The 17,713-nt window shown below is 45.1% G+C and overlaps 1 protein-coding gene across 2 annotated transcripts in view; it reads left to right on the top strand.

Moving 5' to 3' along the window:
- Positions 1 to 2,594: 2,594 nt before the first annotated feature.
- DES (desmin) overlaps positions 2,595 to 17,713 on the top strand; it is a 28,870-nt gene continuing 13,751 nt past the window's right edge. Inside the window, exons 1-8 of one of the 2 annotated variants that reach the window (XM_066575509.1) lie at positions 2,595 to 3,219; positions 14,223 to 14,283; positions 14,454 to 14,549; positions 15,022 to 15,183; positions 15,293 to 15,418; positions 15,668 to 15,888; positions 17,201 to 17,244; positions 17,343 to 17,425. In XM_066575509.1, coding sequence (XP_066431606.1) covers positions 2,687 to 3,219; positions 14,223 to 14,283; positions 14,454 to 14,549; positions 15,022 to 15,183; positions 15,293 to 15,418; positions 15,668 to 15,888; positions 17,201 to 17,244; positions 17,343 to 17,425 — 1,326 coding nt within the window. In that variant the 5' untranslated portion in view covers positions 2,595 to 2,686. The remainder of the gene's footprint in view (positions 3,220 to 14,222; positions 14,284 to 14,453; positions 14,550 to 15,021; positions 15,184 to 15,292; positions 15,419 to 15,667; positions 15,889 to 17,200; positions 17,245 to 17,342; positions 17,426 to 17,713) is intronic. The other variant, XM_066575508.1, reaches the window with a different exon arrangement.

Here is a 17,713-nt window from a genome sequence, read left to right as displayed (position 1 = left end):
GGTGGTTCCACATCCTAGTCGGAACTTCCGGTCGGAGGTTTCGCTGCAGATCAAAATACTGAACAAAAAGCGCTGCAAGCTGAAAGCCAGCCAGCTGAGCGGAAAACTATTGGACCCCATTATAGTCAATAGGGTCCGTTTGGAGCTGTTAGACAAAGCCGTTGGGCTAGAGGGATTCCCCTTTCCTGCTCCTTGAACGGAGCAAGAAAACGGAACCCCAATGCAGATGTGAAACAACGCTAATGCATTTATTTCCATTTTAAGCAAACCCATGTAGGCTATATTTAGACGGGCGTCGTTAACGCGCGAGCTCCTTCTGACAGCGATATGCATAAAACGCAAACGTGAAAATGACACATTCATTCCATTGTGTTTAATTACATGAGTGATTTTTCTTTTGGACTAAGCCTCCCCTAATGGTCCAAAATAGAAGCATTGCAGTTAGAGATGAGCGAGCGTACTCGTTTAGGGCGTTTTTGCACTCGAGCACCACTTTTTCCAAGTAACTGGCTACTCAGGCGAAAAGATTCGGGGGGCGCCGGGGGTGAGCGGGGGGTTGCAGAGGGGAGAGGGGGGGGGGGGGGGAGAGAGAGAGAGCTCCCCCCTGTTTCCCACTACTACCCCCCGCTCCACCACACAGCCCCCCGCTGCGCCCTGAATCTTTCATCCGAGTAGTCAGTTACTCGGAAAAAGTGGTGCTCGAGTGCAAAAACACCTAAACAAGTACGCTCGCTCATCTCTAATTGCAGTAGCTCCTATTTTTAAGTGATTTTGTTTTAGAACCGCCCACTATTACGTATATGGACTCATTCACACGGGGAGCTAAGCGCATAAAAATCATGCGTGTAAAAAACTTGTGACTATTGGAACCAATGGTTTCCTATGGGAACGTTCAGATGTTTTTTGCTTAAAACCCCTTCATCTGAACGCTCCCACTGGAAACCATTGGTCCTAATAGCCGCACATTTTTTATGCGCATTATTTTCACACGTAGGTCCCCGTTTGAAAGAGGCCTAAGAGTAAAAAACGCATCACACTTGCCGGTAAATGTGATTTTCATGTTATACAATGATCTGTTTTTACTACTGGAACTACATGCGCTTTTTTTTTATGTGTAATACAATCGCAAGTACAGCAACGCGATGCGCTGTGTTTTTCTCACAAAATGCATCCAAATCGCTGAAAAAAAATCACAAGTTTAAAAATGCGAAATCGCTCCGAGTTTCTCGGACTGATATTACCCTTCCGCTTGTGAATATGGCCATAGACACATCCATTTAAAAATCGGAGCACGTGTTGCAGTTTGCAGTCCATTTTTTGTCCGTTTCACGGCTCGTTCACATGAACATTTTTGCGCAGCGTATTACACACACAGTTTTTACGCGCATTGTACGCAGTGAATAGAACTAGAGATGAGTGAGCGTACTCACTAAGGCAAATTACTCGAGTGAGCATTGCCTTTTGCAAGTACCTGCGCGCTCGTCTCAAAAGATTCAGGTGCCCGCGGGGGGCGGGGAGAAATGGGGGCGAGATCTCTCTCCCCCCCCCCCCCCCCGCTCCCCCATGCTCATTCCCGCAACTCCCCGCTCATCCCCGCCGGCACCCGAATCTTTTGAGACGAGCGGGCAGGTACTCGCAAAAGGCACTACTCGCTCAAGTAATTTGCCTTAGCGAGTACGCTCGCTCATCTCTAAATAGAACGCATTGGTTTCAATGGGTTCGTTTACATGATCGTATGTTTTCACGCGATGCATATTTACACCCGCCAAAAGCACATTGAAATCGATATGCATGTTTCACGCAAATACACTGTTAATTTGTATAACTGTGCGAACAAGTCCCTAATCTGTCTTTTTTTTGCTTAGCTGGGCGGTATGAGGAGGTTGGGCTTTTCCTACCCCTTCTGGTCACATGATACATGTTTTCCAGCACTGGATGTGCATGTCTGCTTAAAAACGGATCCGTTCAAAACGGAAGACAAATGGAACCAAACGGACAGCTTAACTTTTGCTTCCGCAGACTTCAATGCAACAATAAAAATGCACAAGTGCCCTCCGTCCGGTAACGTTTTTTTGTTATGCTGTACTTTAACATAATAACAGAGTATTTGAGTCTGACAAAAGCTTCCGTCCGTCCAGCTCAGCCTATTTTCCTGCAATGTTGATCCAGAGGATCAACTTAAAAAAGCAGAACGCAAACGTTACAGATGCAGATAGCAAAGAAATGTATCGCTGTCTGCGGGTACCTTTTTTTAAAAATTATTTTGATTCCGTTTTTCATTATAAAGGCATAAAACAAAACTGATTGCAGACGCAAATGTGAATTCACCCTTAGTCAAGAGTGAAAATAGTTATTAGTTGTTGATATGTGGGACCCTCAGCTGTTCCCGTTTTCAAGTCCCCCTTGTCCCTTCCCCTCTCTCGGTCATGAGAAGACATTGCAGCTGTTCATAAGACAATTGGACGTGATCTTTACTTACTGTGTGGGACGGGATAGAGGGTGGGTGGTTTGGGAAGAGGTGGGAGCTCTGGAGAGGGAGAGGAGGTATCTCATGTCACTGGTCAAGCCCGTACAGTACAAATAGCCAAGGACTCATATTTTCAGTCTTGACAATTCATCTCACTTCAATCCAGAGCCCGACCTCCAGGCTCATCGCTTCAAAGCCAAAGGCAAGTCAACCGCAAGCATGAGCCAGTCATACTCCTCCAGCCAGCGGGTGTCTTCCTACCGCCGCACCTTTGGAGGTGCATCTCCATCATTTCCTAGAGCCACCTTTGGATCTAAAGGAGGATCCGGCAGTTCCCTCTCTTCTAGAGTCTACCAAGTCTCCCGTGCCTCGGCAGTCCCAAGTCTCTCCAGTTTCAAGTCCACGAGGCTCACCCCGGCACGAACAAACTACGATGTCCTGGATTTCAACCTTGCCGATGCGATGAACCAGGAGTTCCTTCAAACCCGAACCAATGAGAAGGTTGAGCTGCAGGAACTCAATGATAGGTTTGCCAATTACATTGAGAAGGTGCGCTACCTGGAGCAGCAGAATGGCATCCTGGTGGCCGAAGTCAACCGACTCAAGGGCAAAGAGCCGACTAGAATCAGCGAGCTGTATGAGGAGGAGATGAGGGAGTTGAGGCGCCAAGTGGACATCCTGACAAGCCAGAGGTCAAGGGTGGAAGTGGAAAGGGACAATCTAGCAGATGACCTGCAGAAACTAAAACTGAAGTAAGTGCACTTTATCAGGAGTCAATATAGCAGATGGATGCCATGGGGGGTTGACTCTTTAAGGGTTTAGTCATACATGCGATTTTCCTGTCCAATTCCGAGATGGACAGAACTCGTACCGGAAAAGAAGCCATTCAATTGAATGGGTTAAGTCACATGAGCAATATTTCTCTTGGACCGATAGTCCTGAGTCAGAAAAATTGCTACATGTCCGTATCTTTGTGCGATTCTCCTTGATGAATCACCCATCATTTTTTATGGCAACGTTAAAAAAAACGTGTAGCAATCGCAAGCCATGCCATTTTCATGCGAGTGGGATAAGTTTTCGACACGGGTTACTATGGGGACCACATAGAAAAAAAAAGAACCAGGAAGTGCAGAGCCTAGAAAAATGTGCGATAAGAACGCGTAATAAAGACGTGCGTGAAAAAATTGCAAGAAAATTACATTAAAAATAGTTCTTCACTGTCCAAAATCGCGTAAGAGAAATAACTTAAAACTTCAAATGAAGCAGAGCTGAGTTTGTCACGCTTTGATATAGAACAGCAGCTTTAAATTCTGCATTAACGGTTATCATGTTGGCCACGCAGCTGCAAGGAGTTAAAAACTCAGCTCTGCTACATCAGCGTAAAAGTACACTTTTTTTCATTGTCTCTATTTATAGGATGAGAGTCAGAACTTAAGATCACCTGTTCACTGCGCATATTGTGTTATCTCTATTCCGTCCCCGTCCGTCCGTGTGTCCCTCCAGCTCCGCGCTCCCCCTGCGCTTACAGTCCATATCTCTGCAGTCACCATATAAGGGTCTTACCCCTCCAGGAATGTGGGAGCGGATACAGACATCACTGTCACCGACTTCCTCAGTAACTTCATGTTGTTCTTCAGCTGTGACCAGAGAGGACTTTAGTGCGGAAATTGAGGTTGGGGCTCCACCGTGATTTTGGTCACGTGACATGAAGACTGCATTAACACACTGCAACACTGCATGCAAGGATTTTCTGCAGGGCTGTGCTGCGATCAGCGATACGGCAGTCGCAAAATACAAAATGGTTGGATTTTGTGTCGTGCGACTTTTTTTGAGACTTTATGTAACCGCATGCATTTGCAACTGCGCCCACTCACTGCGACCGATATCCTGGTTCGGCAGGGCTAAAAATGCATGCGGTTACCAATGTGTAGAAACCAAGCCTTAGGGCGCCCACTAACTGGCGTTTTTTTTTCCTTTGCGTTTTGCGTTTTTTCTCAAGAGCAATTAGTTTTGAATGTACTCCTGTCCACTGGCGTTTTTTTTTTCAGTCCGTTGCAATTTTTAACATAGGAACTGTCAGTTGCATATGTGTCCTTATTTTTCTCTGAATGCACCCATGAATGTCAATGTAAATTAACGGAAAAAGCCGCGAAAAACGCGCTGAAAACGCGCCGAAAACGCTGCGTTTTTCACGCATGAAAATCGCAAACGCCAGTGGGTGGGCGCCCTTAGAGTGGATTCACACGGCAGGTATTTGCTCATGCAATATGCAGAAAATACAACCCATTGATTTCAATGGGCTCTTCCACTGCGGCCGGGCTCCCATAGAGAAGAGCGCGGCCGCAGCGGGAAAAAAAAAATAGACATGCTGCGGTCGGCAAATCCACGCTGCAGCAGCAGCTTCTGCTGGCTTGGCCGCAGCGAATTTGCCGTCCTATGTGGACGAGATTTCTGAGAAATCTCGTCTATTTGGCTGGCTAATCCCGGGATTAGCGGCCGCATGCAGATTTGCCACTGCGAAATTCCGCACGGAATTTCCGCGGCAAATCCGCCCTGTGTGAAGCCAGCCTTACGATTTTCGGCACACTATACGGCCATTAACAACCTGCAGTCAGTGAACACTTCATTGATTAGCAAGCCGTGCAGATTTGTATCACAGCAATGCTCTCAGGGGTATTGCTGCCACAACCAAGACTAGATCCAGCCGCATGGTGACCGCTACATGGGACCGTAACATAGTGGCGCATTCACACGGGGGTATGCAAGTTTCGCCCGGGATTGTCATGTGCAACCTACATCGGACAGCGCCCGGACACACATCCATGTGCGGCGTGATACCCGCCGGCAGAGGAGATTGCATGCCCCATTGTGGTCACTGATACGGACAGAACAAGACATTCTGTGATTTCTTTCATATGAAAAAAAAACGCCAGTCTAAATAGCCTAATTATCAATAATGGGTCCGTGGCTGTCCGTGAAATACGCAGATTGCACGCGGACAGGAAATGCACTTGTGTAAATGGACACTTAGAAATAATCTCATATCGTGATTTCCCACCGGTTCCTGATGTATATGAACTGCAACATGGGATGACTTTAATGCAGTTATTTCATTGATACTTAGTTATTAAGACCAATTACCCGGGTCCTTCCCTGTCCTCGAGCTTATATATGTTAGTCAGGGGTGCAGTGTAAAGCATGGAGGAGAACAGCCAATAGGAAGCATTTGTTGTATGTAAAGTAACACGTTCCTCATTGATTGGTCTTGAGTGATCACCTGACTGGCTAACCAACCTCATAATGCAGAAACGCTGGTGAGAACATTAGCTTTACATTAGCTTTCCATCAAGGATAAGCGGTGCTGAAGGTCACTGGCAGCCACCCACTCCCACTATAGACACAACATATATACGATGAGTCGGAACTTCTGTACTTGTTGTTTTTGGAAAAATGCTCAGACATGAGCAACTCAACGTGGTATTGATGGAAGATGCCTGGAGGGATGTTGAGCCATCTGGGGAGCCCCCTACAGCTCCTGGGTATTTGTAAGTGCAGGATCTTGGGTGTGAATTGGCCTCTCCATCACATCCCATAAATGCTCGATTGCACTCATGTCGGGTGACCCTGCAGGTCACACTATTCATAGGAACTCTCCAAAGTGTTCCTCAAACGAATTATGGACAAATGGTCACCAAGCAGTGAAACATAGCAGGCATCGGTCAATGATATGTTTAGGTGGACCAGTAGACCCAACCCACGCCATGAGAACCCCGCACACTAGTATGGAACCACCACCAGCCTGTACAGTGTCTTGTTGACAACTTGGGTCCATGGCTTCATGGGGTCTGCGCCACACATAAACCCAACTATCAGCCCGAAACAATTGGTACCGTGACTCATCAAACCATGCTACATGTTACCAGTCCTCTAGGGTCCAGTTACTTCATGAGACCTGGTGAGGCGCTGTGTCCTTTGTCACTGTGTTAACCGAGGTGCTCTGTTGGGTCTTCTACTTCCCATATCCCATGGAAGCTAAAGAACGCTGCGCTGACCTGCGGATATACATGTGGGGCCTCCTGCATTGAATGTGGATGTGATTTCTGCTGGAGTCACTTATCTGTTCTTAAGGAAAATTCTAGCCAGACACTGCCAGTCACGATCATTAAGCATCCGTCGGCGGCCACTGGACTGTCCACTGTGGGTGGTGGTGCCTTCCATGAAGTATTGCCGGTTCACAAGTGACACCATGGCCACACAACTTCAGAAGTGGTATGCCCCATCCGTCTGGCACCCCCTTGTTCGAACATGTTGCCTTGCCATGAGAACACTGGCCGGTGCTCAACTTCACAATGTTCCCAAGCTGTTCGCTGAGGTAACGCCACTTCTTAATGACTACATATTGCTATCCCATGACTTTCGGCACATCAGTGTATATATTTTGTAGCAATTTACAAACCACGAGAAAAAATATTGCAAACTGTCAAACTCAGCTCTGCTACATCTAAAGTCACCGCACTCAACACATGGCACACGGGCCAGACAATTGCTCTGCATCAAATGCCACCACGTGTCGCTCCCAGGAACAGCTGCTCATTTTTGAGAACTGGCAACTATTTATATCAATAAGCGGACCCTGGCGCCGTATTTCATATGTCCCCCACAAGGTCACATACTGTATCCTGTGACTGGCCCAGTGAAAGGCAACAGTGCCAGGTACTGTATACAGTAAGGCCTAGAAGTGGCATCTTCTTCAAGAAACACCTAGACAAATTGTTACCATTTTCCGTTAAAATCATAAAATTAAAGGGATTTTCTCAAGAATTGCATTCACATCCATGTCTGATTGTGGGGGTTCAGCTACCTACAATGGGGCACTCAGGAAGGCACAGACACCCCTTTGGCTCCTTGCAGTATAACGCCATCATCCTACCAGAGATTGTATGAACTGCGACACAGCCATGGCGGGAAGAAGCCAAGTCCGTTGTTCTTGGGGTTGGTGGGGGTCCCAGTAGTCGAAATCCCATGGTGCTGTCATTTATGGCACAGCTAATGGATACATCATCAGTGTGATTAAGGGCTCCTTCACACAAGCATAGCGCTATGTATTTGTGCCGTAAACGGTAGGTTTCTGTATGTGTTTTTTTGGATATTACTGTACTTTTTGGCTTACATATACGCTCGTGTTAAGGAGCCTTAACCCTTTCTAATCCACTGTCTGACGTCTTCCTACATTCTGACTGAAGCTTGTACAGCTCCAATGTCAGAAGACGTCCAACAGGGTATTCCTATCGTCTATTGCCAGCCACTCCGCTGTTGGAGCCTCTCTGGCGCACACACTGGCTTTAGCCAGCAGATGGCACCATTGTATAACAGCAAAAAGAGAAAGCCTCTTAGGAAGCCCTAAATCCAACATTGAATTGGAAAGGGTTAATGGGAGATCCTTGGGCCCTGTTCACATCACACTATTGCCCTCTATTTGCCATTTATGCCAGGAGAATCTCCCAACATATATCTCCGACATATAATAGGATACGTCGACCATACGGTCCATAGTGTAGATGGGCTTTACTCCATATCTATATATCATTATCCAACTTTCTCAGAAACAGCTATAACGGATGACCAGCTGATTGCCAACAGTAGGGGGCGACTCAAGGGCTTATATTTATATGGATAAATCAATGAGAAATGAAGAAAATACGGACAAAAATTACCGAAGAGCGGCCATACTTACCAATACAACGGCACAAGGGCAGTTCCCAGCAAAATACTGATGTACAACCACTCACTCTCCCATAGAGGCTGCTTAGTATTAGGACAGCTTCACACCAACGCATGCAAATTTGTGCATGCATTTTTGTGGAATTAATGATATTTTTTTTTGCGCTGTACCTTTTGCGCCCGCAAGGCATGTTCGTTTGCGGCAAACAAAGACGCAACGATTTGAAATGGCTAACGAGTCTTAACGCGCTCCAGATGCGTTCTTTTTCTGTGGATTTACGCAGTGTGTCTCGCAGCTCCTTGTATATTGCATGTGCATTTGCCACCCCTATTGACTTCTATGGGGACTTTTGGTGCGCAAATATGCAGGAAAAAAGGACATGCTCCATTTTTTTCAGCATCCAGAAAATACAAAAATATGAACGAACCCTTTGAGGTCAATGGGTTCTATTCTTTGTGTATTGTGCACGCAAATACGCCGTATGAATTGGCCTTATACTTGCACACAGATACGCCTTGTGTAGGGTGCGTCCCGCATGCAGGGAGAAATTTTACCAGATGAAATAGACTAAGAGCCCTTTCACACGGACCGATAAATTGTTCAGATTCCATCATCCAGCGGGTATCCGAACGATTATCGTTCAGTGTAAAGGCATCCCCTGACTGAATGACGAGTGAGAATTTGTTTGCTCCTTGTCTGTCATTCAGTTTCTGCATGCAGGAAACTGAACCACGGATTGGCCGGGTAAACAGGCAGTTGTTCAGCTATGACTGCCTGTTTATTGTGAATGGAGGTCGGCGGGCCGGAATGATCCCCAACCCGCTCCGCCTCCATTCATTGAGGTTGGCCTCACACGGGCGTATTTATTTTCGCATTTGCACTCCATATCTGCACGATGGGCGTTGCATTTTTGTGTGCATGTGTGCGTACTTTACTGGGTTTTTTTGCACATGCAAAAAAACACGCAAGCATGCTCCCATTGATTTCAATGGGCAATTAGGTTTAATTAGTTTAATATGTGCTCAATTCGCACATAAATAGGACATGATGCTTTTTTGTTTTTGCGCAATCGAAACGTGCGCTCAAAAAAAGAAAAATGCACATGTGATCAAATCCATTGAAATCACTTGCTTCTGTTCCCTGCATATTGCGCGTGCCAATATTGCACATGTAATTTGCAGTGCAAATGCGTTCGCGTGAATAAGCCGTCAGTTCGAGATACAAGTAGGTTAAATATACACTGTACATATGTAAGTTAACCGTCTAGGATGGACAATAGGACTATTCTGGGCTAATATAATCAGATACAGCAAGAAGGATACATACTGTATATTATGGCGACTTTGGAAAATACGTAGACAATTGCGGTTTTCGCTTGTGGGTTAAAAGTTGCAGCATGCTTCAGTTTCCTGCAGATTCCGCACACATTGAAGTCAATGGAAGCCGTTTGACCTGTGGCCCGTCTGTAATTGACATTGCGGTAAGGTCGCGGATTCCGCTGGAAAAGCAGTAGTTTAAAAAAATCTGTACTGCGCATGTCTGATGGCGAGTCGTGCGGACCATTCACAGTACAGATGAAGCAAACCGAAAGCAGGTACCCGCGGACGCTGCTGCTGCCAGGGCCGGATTCCGCTGCAGGATTCCACATGCGTTGTAAATTATTGGTTTTATATTCTGCTTTTTACTGGCTATCGCAGCAGGAGAAAATTGTGCAAAAATCGCACCATTTTCTCGGCCGTGTGGGGACAGCCTAGGGGTGTTTTTACACAGAACGATTATCATTCAAAAAAAAAAAAATCGCTGGACTGTTTGAATGATCGTTCGGCGTAAACACAGCCAACGACTGAATGATTATTTTGTTGCCTATCGTTCAATTTACGCAAGCATTAAAATCAGCGTTGGCTCCTTCGCTAATCGTTCAAACACCGATTATTCAGTCTCTCTCATTCACCGTTACAGCAAGACAAACGATCCTGTAAAAAGAACGATTTATCTTTGTGTTTAAATTGACGTCACGAACGAACAAGCAAACTGTGACATCGGGCGAACGAACAAGCAAACTGTGACATCGGGCGAACGAACGAGTACACTGTGAGATCGGGCGAACGAACAAGCAAACTGTGACATCAGGCGAACGAACAAGCAAACTGTGATATCGGGCGAACGAACAAGCAAACTGTGACATCGGGCGAACGAACAAGCAAACTGTGACATCGGGCGAACGAACGAGTACACTGTGAGATCGGGCGAACGAACAAGCAAACTGTGACATCGGGCAAACGAACGAGTACACTGTGACATCGGGCGAACGAACAAGCAAACTGTGACATCGAGCGAACGAACGAGTACACTGTGAGATCGGGCGAACGAACAAGCAAACTGTGACATCGAGCGAACGAACAAGCAAACTGTGACATCAGGCGAACGAACAAGCAAACTGTGACATCAGGCGAACGAACAAGCAAACTGTGATATCGGGCGAACGAACAAGTAAACTGTGACATCGGGCGAACGAACAAGCAATCTGTGACATCGGGTGAACGAACAAGCAAACTGTGACATCGGGCGAACGAACAAGCAAACTGTGACATCGGACGAATGAACGAGTACACTGTGACATCGGGCGAACGAACAAGCAAACTGTGACATTGGGCGAATGAACGAGTACACTGTGACATCGGGTGAACGAACAAGCAAACTGTGACATCGGGCGAACGAACAAGCAAACTGTGACATCGGACGAATGAACAAGTAAACTGTGACATCAGGCGAACGAACAAGCAAACTGTGACATCGGGCGAACGAACAAGCAAACTGTGACATCGGGCGAACGAACAAGCAAACTGTGACATCGGGTGAACGAACGAGTACACTGTGACATCGGGCGAACGAACAAGCAAACTGTGACATCAGACGAATGAACAAGCAAACTGTGACATCGGATGAATGAACAAGCAAACTGTGACATCGGGCGAATGAACAAGCAAACTGTGACATCGGGCGAACGAATAAGCAAACTGTGACATCGAGCGAACGAACGAGTACACTGTGAGATCGGGCGAACGAACAAGCAAACTGTGACATCGAGCGAACTAACAAGCAAACTGTGACATCAGGCGAACAAACAAGCAAACTGTGACATCAGGCGAACGAACAAGCAAACTGTGATATCGGGCGAACGAACAAGTAAACTGTGACATCGGGCGAACGAACAAGCAATCTGTGACATCGGGTGAACGAACAAGCAAACTGTGACATCGGGCGAACGAACAAGCAAACTGTGACATCGGACGAATGAACGAATACACTGTGACATCGGGCGAACGAACAAGCAAACTGTGACATTGGGCGAATGAACGAGTACACTGTGACATCGGGTGAACGAACAAGCAAACTGTGACATCGGGCGAACGAACAAGCAAACTGTGACATCGGACGAATGAACAAGTAAACTGTGACATCGGGCGAACGAACAAGCAAACTGTGACATCGGGCGAACGAACAAGCAAACTGTGACATCGGGCGAACGAACAAGCAAACTGTGACATCGGGCGAACGAACAAGCAAACTGTGACATCGGGCGAACGAACAAGCAAACTGTGACATCGGGCGAACGAACAAGCAAACTGTGACATCGGGCGAACGAACAAGCAAACTGTGACATCGGGTGAACGAACGAGTACACTGTGACATCGGGCGAACGAACAAGCAAACTGTGACATCAGACGAATGAACAAGCAAACTGTGATATCGGGCGAACGAACAAGCAAACTGTGACATCAGACGAACGAATATGTTAAAAGTTCCCTTAGTTGCAATATTCTAGACGATGAGGACAACATGGTTGACTCTAGTCAGGGCTGATTCTCCTACTGTCCACTTTTAGGGCTCATTCACACGAGGGAATTCCCTGCTCCGTACAAATATAGGTCTTGCTCTATCTTTGGTGCGCAAAGCACAGGAGTTTCCATAGACTTCTAAGAAAGCTTGAAAGAAAGGGAGGGGGAGAGAGTTTAGCTGCGCCGCTAAACCCAGAAGCACTGTGTCCCCGCGGGTATGAAGGGAAGCCCTGCCGCGGGCAAACCCTTTTTCTCTGCTGTGGGGAACTCCCTTTATCTCCGCTGAGATGAAGGGAGTCCCCGTCGATGAAAGGAACCCCTGGTAGATGAAGGGAAGCCCCGAGGAACACCCTTCATCTCTCTCTCCAGCAGCGCATATTTTCAGTCCCTCCTATTTGATGTCGAAAGAACGCGCCTGAATCTTGGGACTTTAATATGGAGAAATTGTATGTTCAGATGATTTTTCTACAGCTAGAGTTGCGATTTTTTTTTGTGCAGCTAATAGCTGCGCCAAATATAAGTCCACCTTCCCTGGCCTGAGAGGGCGTCACTGACCGCTTGTGTAGAGGATGGTTGAAACATGAGTCACAGAAGGCAGGGTGTTACATTGGAGCTACGGGCCATTTTACATGGCAAGATAAATTGGAACAGGCATGTGACGAGCGGTGAAGTAGCGGTCGTATATTGTGGCCCGACATGCATTTACACTAAACAATAGTTGGTTATTTCTTATGCTGTTGAATTAAGGGGGGTGTCCAATGTCCTCCCTGATGCATAGTAGCAGTTCTGCAGCTGTACTAAGCAGCCAGGAGCGTTGCGTATTATGCTTCGCCCCCTCCGGTCCAGTATCCCACCGAGTGAGTGGGGAGACAAGAGACTGGTGCTTGCCTAAGAAGCGCTAATGAGCATGAGAGAGGAGCGCTGCAGAGGACGCACCGAGGCGCATATGTGAGCGGGGATGGCTGGCAGTGTGGGCGGCATGTTCTGGTAACCTCAGCCAGAGGATGGGTGAAAGCTGAAAATATGTTAATTTACTGGAATACCCCATAGTCTTTTTTAACTATGGAAGTGAATGCAATCTATTGTTTGCTGTTATCAAGTTAGATTCTGACAGTACTCTTCAATGAGACGGGAACTACAGATGATTCCCTGACCACAACTGTATCTCCAGTGCTGATAACCATTCTTCTATTGATATAGTGTGTATGACAGCAGAGATATAACTTGATCGGGCCCCAATGTGAGACCTTTAACAGGGCCCCAAACTATATGAATCTGTTTATCGTATTTAAAGGGATAAACATGGCAGAGATGAGAACACTGCTGATTGCCCTTATAATACACTGTGGGTATGCCATAAAAGTCAGAGATGGGAATACCCCATTAACCCTTTTCCAAAGGTCCACCATACATGTACGGTGCACATCGGGGGTCATTGTATGGAGCAGAATTGTGATGTTTCAAAGGCCCACCCTTCACCCCAATCATTCCGCAATGAGATTGCACGTCTCATGGCAGCCATGAATGATCACCCATTAAGATGTGCCTGTGGCATTTCTTAATAGATTGTTGGCAGAATACGGTATAATGCAATATTATACTGTATAAGCGATCAAATGACCGCGAATTCAAGTCCACTATGGGAACTAAAAAAGAGTCAAAACAAGTAAATAAAGATTTCTTAATAATTAGAAAAAGAATAAAAAATAGTAAGAGTTTAAAATTAACCATTTTCCAGTTGTCACAACATAAAATTTAAAAACTGTAAAAATTGGCATTGCTACGTCCGTAAAAGTCCAAATTATTTAAAAAATTACATTTTTTTTGTTTCGTTTTGCTCTGCTTAGAAATTTTTAAAAGCTTTCCAATTATATGCTACATCCAACGGTACCATTAAAAAGGACAACTCGTTCCAAAAAAAAAAAAAAAAATCACAAAAAAATAAAAAAGTTGTAATTATTTGAAGGTGGCCAGGAAAAATAAAAAAAACCAAAAGGCCTGCAGTGGGAAGGGGTTAATGCCATAATAGCAGGCATCAGACGCATCCTATGTTGCATGGACTTGCTGCTTTATTCAATTATACATTTCCTTTGGGATCATCCATCACATCTTATACTATTACTAGTATGGAAAGGAGAAATATGAATGATTTATCATCCGAGTAACCAGCGCTGACCGGTTTGTGTTTCTCTAGGCTGCAAGAAGAGATCCAGCTTAAGGAAGATGCCGAAAATAACCTATCCGCCTTCAGATCTGTAAGTTGTATCGCTGCTGATTAAACCCCTAGTGGATCTTTTTTCTGTGTAACATGACCTTGGGTAATTCAGTTCTCTGGCCATAATCCCTATGTTCTCCCTACTCCCTGTGAAGCATTGTATTAATTTCCATCCTTCCCAACCAAAATTGTATCTTTTTACCCCTTCAGGATGTTGATGCTGCTACCCTGGCCAGGATTGATCTGGAGAGGAGGATTGAATCTCTTCAGGAAGAAATTGCTTTCCTCAAGAAGATTCACGAGGAGGTAAGAGTGGTCACCAGTGGTCTCCAAGACTGTAAGATGCCTATTGATGACCTATGCTCACGATAGGTCATCAATTGCTGATCGCCGAGGGTCTGCCTCTGGAGATCCCCGCCGATCACCTGATATTGGGCTGTCAGTGCGGAGAGAGCTGGAAGCAGACAGCTCAGTCCAGAGTGCAGCAGACAAGGTTGGTAATGCATTGAATTCAGTGGGAGCTGTGCCTGTAATACCACCCCAGGCCACTGCAATACAGACAGTGCTGTGTGCTTCCAGCTTTGTAGGCAAAGACAATAGGCCCAGTGAACAACTGGCCAGCGGGAATCTTGATTGGTGGACCCCTGCCGATCAACTTTTGATGACCTGTCTTGAGGATAGGTCATTAATAACTAGTAAAGACCGGGAAAACCCCTTTAATGCTTTCTTAGATAATATGTTCTCCAGTCATTGAGAAGGTTTTATTGTTTCTTCTCAGGAAATTCGGGAACTTCAGGCACAAATGCATGAGCAACATGTGCAGATAGAAATGGACGTGTCCAAACCAGACTTGACTGCAGCCCTCAGAGATATAAGGACACAGTATGAAACCATTGCTGCCAAGAATGTCTCAGAAGCTGAGGATTGGTACAAGTCTAAGGTGATGTCCAGATTTCTCCATAATGTTCCACTAGTGATGAGTTATTGCTGTCCTAATCCAGACAGAGCCAAAGATAGGGGCTTTACTTTCTATATCTTTTTTCCTTAAGGTGGCTGACCTCAACCAGGCTCAACAGAAGAACAATGAGAATCTTCGCCAGTCCAAACAGGAGCTGATGGAATACCGTCACCAGATCCAATCCTTCACTTGCGAAATTGATGCCCTCAAGGGAACTGTAAGTATCACATTAGAACTTCGTAACTTGTAGGGAATTATTTGCAACCCCATCATCCATGGTTCTTGACAAGATGATACTGCCTAATAGATTTAACATTTATATGCCAAATTTTCCATACATGACCTATTATAATGGGTTTCTCAAAAGATGCCTTACAGCAATAGAGTCTTCATAGAGCTTGGCTTGATAAGTTGGCATCTGATCTTCTACTATTGTTCCTCAGCTTATGCCCTATTATATTTTTAGAATGATTCCCTGATACGCCAGATGCGGGATCTGGAAGAAAGATTTGCCGGAGAGGCATCTGGGTACCAAGATACCATTAGCCGACTAGAAGAAGAAATCCGTAACCTGAAAGATGAGATGGCAAGACACCTCCGCGACTATCAGGATCTGCTGAACATTAAGATGGCATTGGATGTTGAGATTGCCACATACCGTAAACTGCTAGAAGGAGAGGAGAGCAGGTGAGGAGGGCAGATACACAACTAAAGACGACCAAAGCAATTAAGGCTCTTTATGCAAAGTACCAAACTCATCGGTACCCATAGATTGATGGCTTTCTCCCAATTGGCCCTATTTTGGCAAGCTCTTGACATCCTTATAGTTATGGCAACTTTTATACCAAATTTAGGGACCATCTGAACATCTTTAGACACCTTACACTGTATATAAGTATTTCTATAATACTACCCTACACTTCTACCAGTTTTAGTTGAATACAACTAAAGAATCAAAAGTAGTATTTAGATATGTTAATACTTAGTGGGGCTTCTTTGGCCCTAATGACATAAGATACTATGCGTGGCATACTTTCTACTAACATATGAAACACTTCAGCTGGTATTTCCCTCCATTCCTCCTCCAAATGTATGGCAAGTTCTCACAAAAAGATGGACACTGTTTATATTTCCTGATCCGAAGTTCCAGTTCGTGCCAAAGATGTTCAGTAGGTTCAATTTGGGACTCTGTGCAGCCGGTCAAATAGTGGAACATCCATATCTTCAAACCCACATAAAACAGCATTGGATGTGTGACAAGGCGGGTTGTCTTGTTGGAAGTATGGCCGACCATTCCCAGAGTATTGTCACATTGTTGGCAGCACATTATTGTCTAGAATGCCAGGGTACACCTCTGTGTTTATGGTTCTTGCCACTGCAACCAACGGACCGAGACCATGCCACATGAAACATCCCGAGACCATAACAGAACCTCCGCCATACTTAACTGTTGACAGAACGCTCTAAGGTAAAAGGCATTCCCCGGGGGTCCTCTACACCTGGGTACATCCCTCTGATTTGAAGATGGAGTACTGTGATTCATCACTCCATAGAACGTTTTTCCATTGCTCAACTGCCAATGACAACGGACCAATGTGACGGACCAGACATTTGCAGGAGGAATGGAGGGAAGTACCAGCTGAAAGTGTATTAGACATTGGTAGAAAGTAAGCCACAGAAAGTATATGATGCCATTAAGGCAAAAGGTGCCCCCCTAAGTATTAACATATAGAGATAAATACTACTTTTGATTCTTGCTCAGATATCAAATTACTTTTGGTAAGATAGTGTATTTTTGCCAAGACCCTAATGAGTGAAATCTAGTGAAAAAAAAACAGTTTTATAATGATCATCCAATGTTCATACTTAGTTATAAGATGTAGGCAGAACAGTTATAGGTGGAAGCTCATTATTTTAGATATTTCAATATTATAATGGATAACAAGGTGATGTATAAAGTTGATATTCTTAATAATGAGAAGATATTTTTGCATTTTAGGATCACTCTCCCCATTCAGTCATTTTCAGCACTGAGCTTCAGAGGTGAGATTATTATAATTTATTAAGTTTAATTATTTGTATAAATGCAAGAAGACTTGTCGCTGTTCAGTGATTTTTCATAGTATCCTTGCCTTCTGCAGAGACAAGCCCAGAGCAGAGATCATCTGAAGTTCACACCAAGAAGACAGTCATGATCAAAACCATTGAAACTCGAGATGGAGAGGTGAGAAAGAGATGAAATGGTCATACAATATTACCCAATAGTCACAATGTGAATAGGACTTTTATCATAAATTGTGACCAGAAAATTGCTCCATCATACACTGCATGATGAGAAAACAACACTAGATTGTCCATAAAGAAAATCATGCTTCTCGTATTCTCTGACACCGGAAACCTGTTCCTACTAGATACTAGCTATACATTCCATACCTACATCCGTGCTTCCCAATCTTTTTAGCCTTGATGCACTCCTGGGATTTTTTTTATTTTCAGGCACCCCAACCAACCA

The sequence above is a fragment of the Eleutherodactylus coqui genome, chromosome 8 (genome assembly GCF_035609145.1).
Source record: "Eleutherodactylus coqui strain aEleCoq1 chromosome 8, aEleCoq1.hap1, whole genome shotgun sequence".
Classification (NCBI taxonomy): Eukaryota; Metazoa; Chordata; class Amphibia; order Anura; family Eleutherodactylidae; genus Eleutherodactylus; species Eleutherodactylus coqui.
Note: the sequence above shows the minus strand (reverse complement) of the source record. Positions and strands in the feature narration are given on the sequence as shown.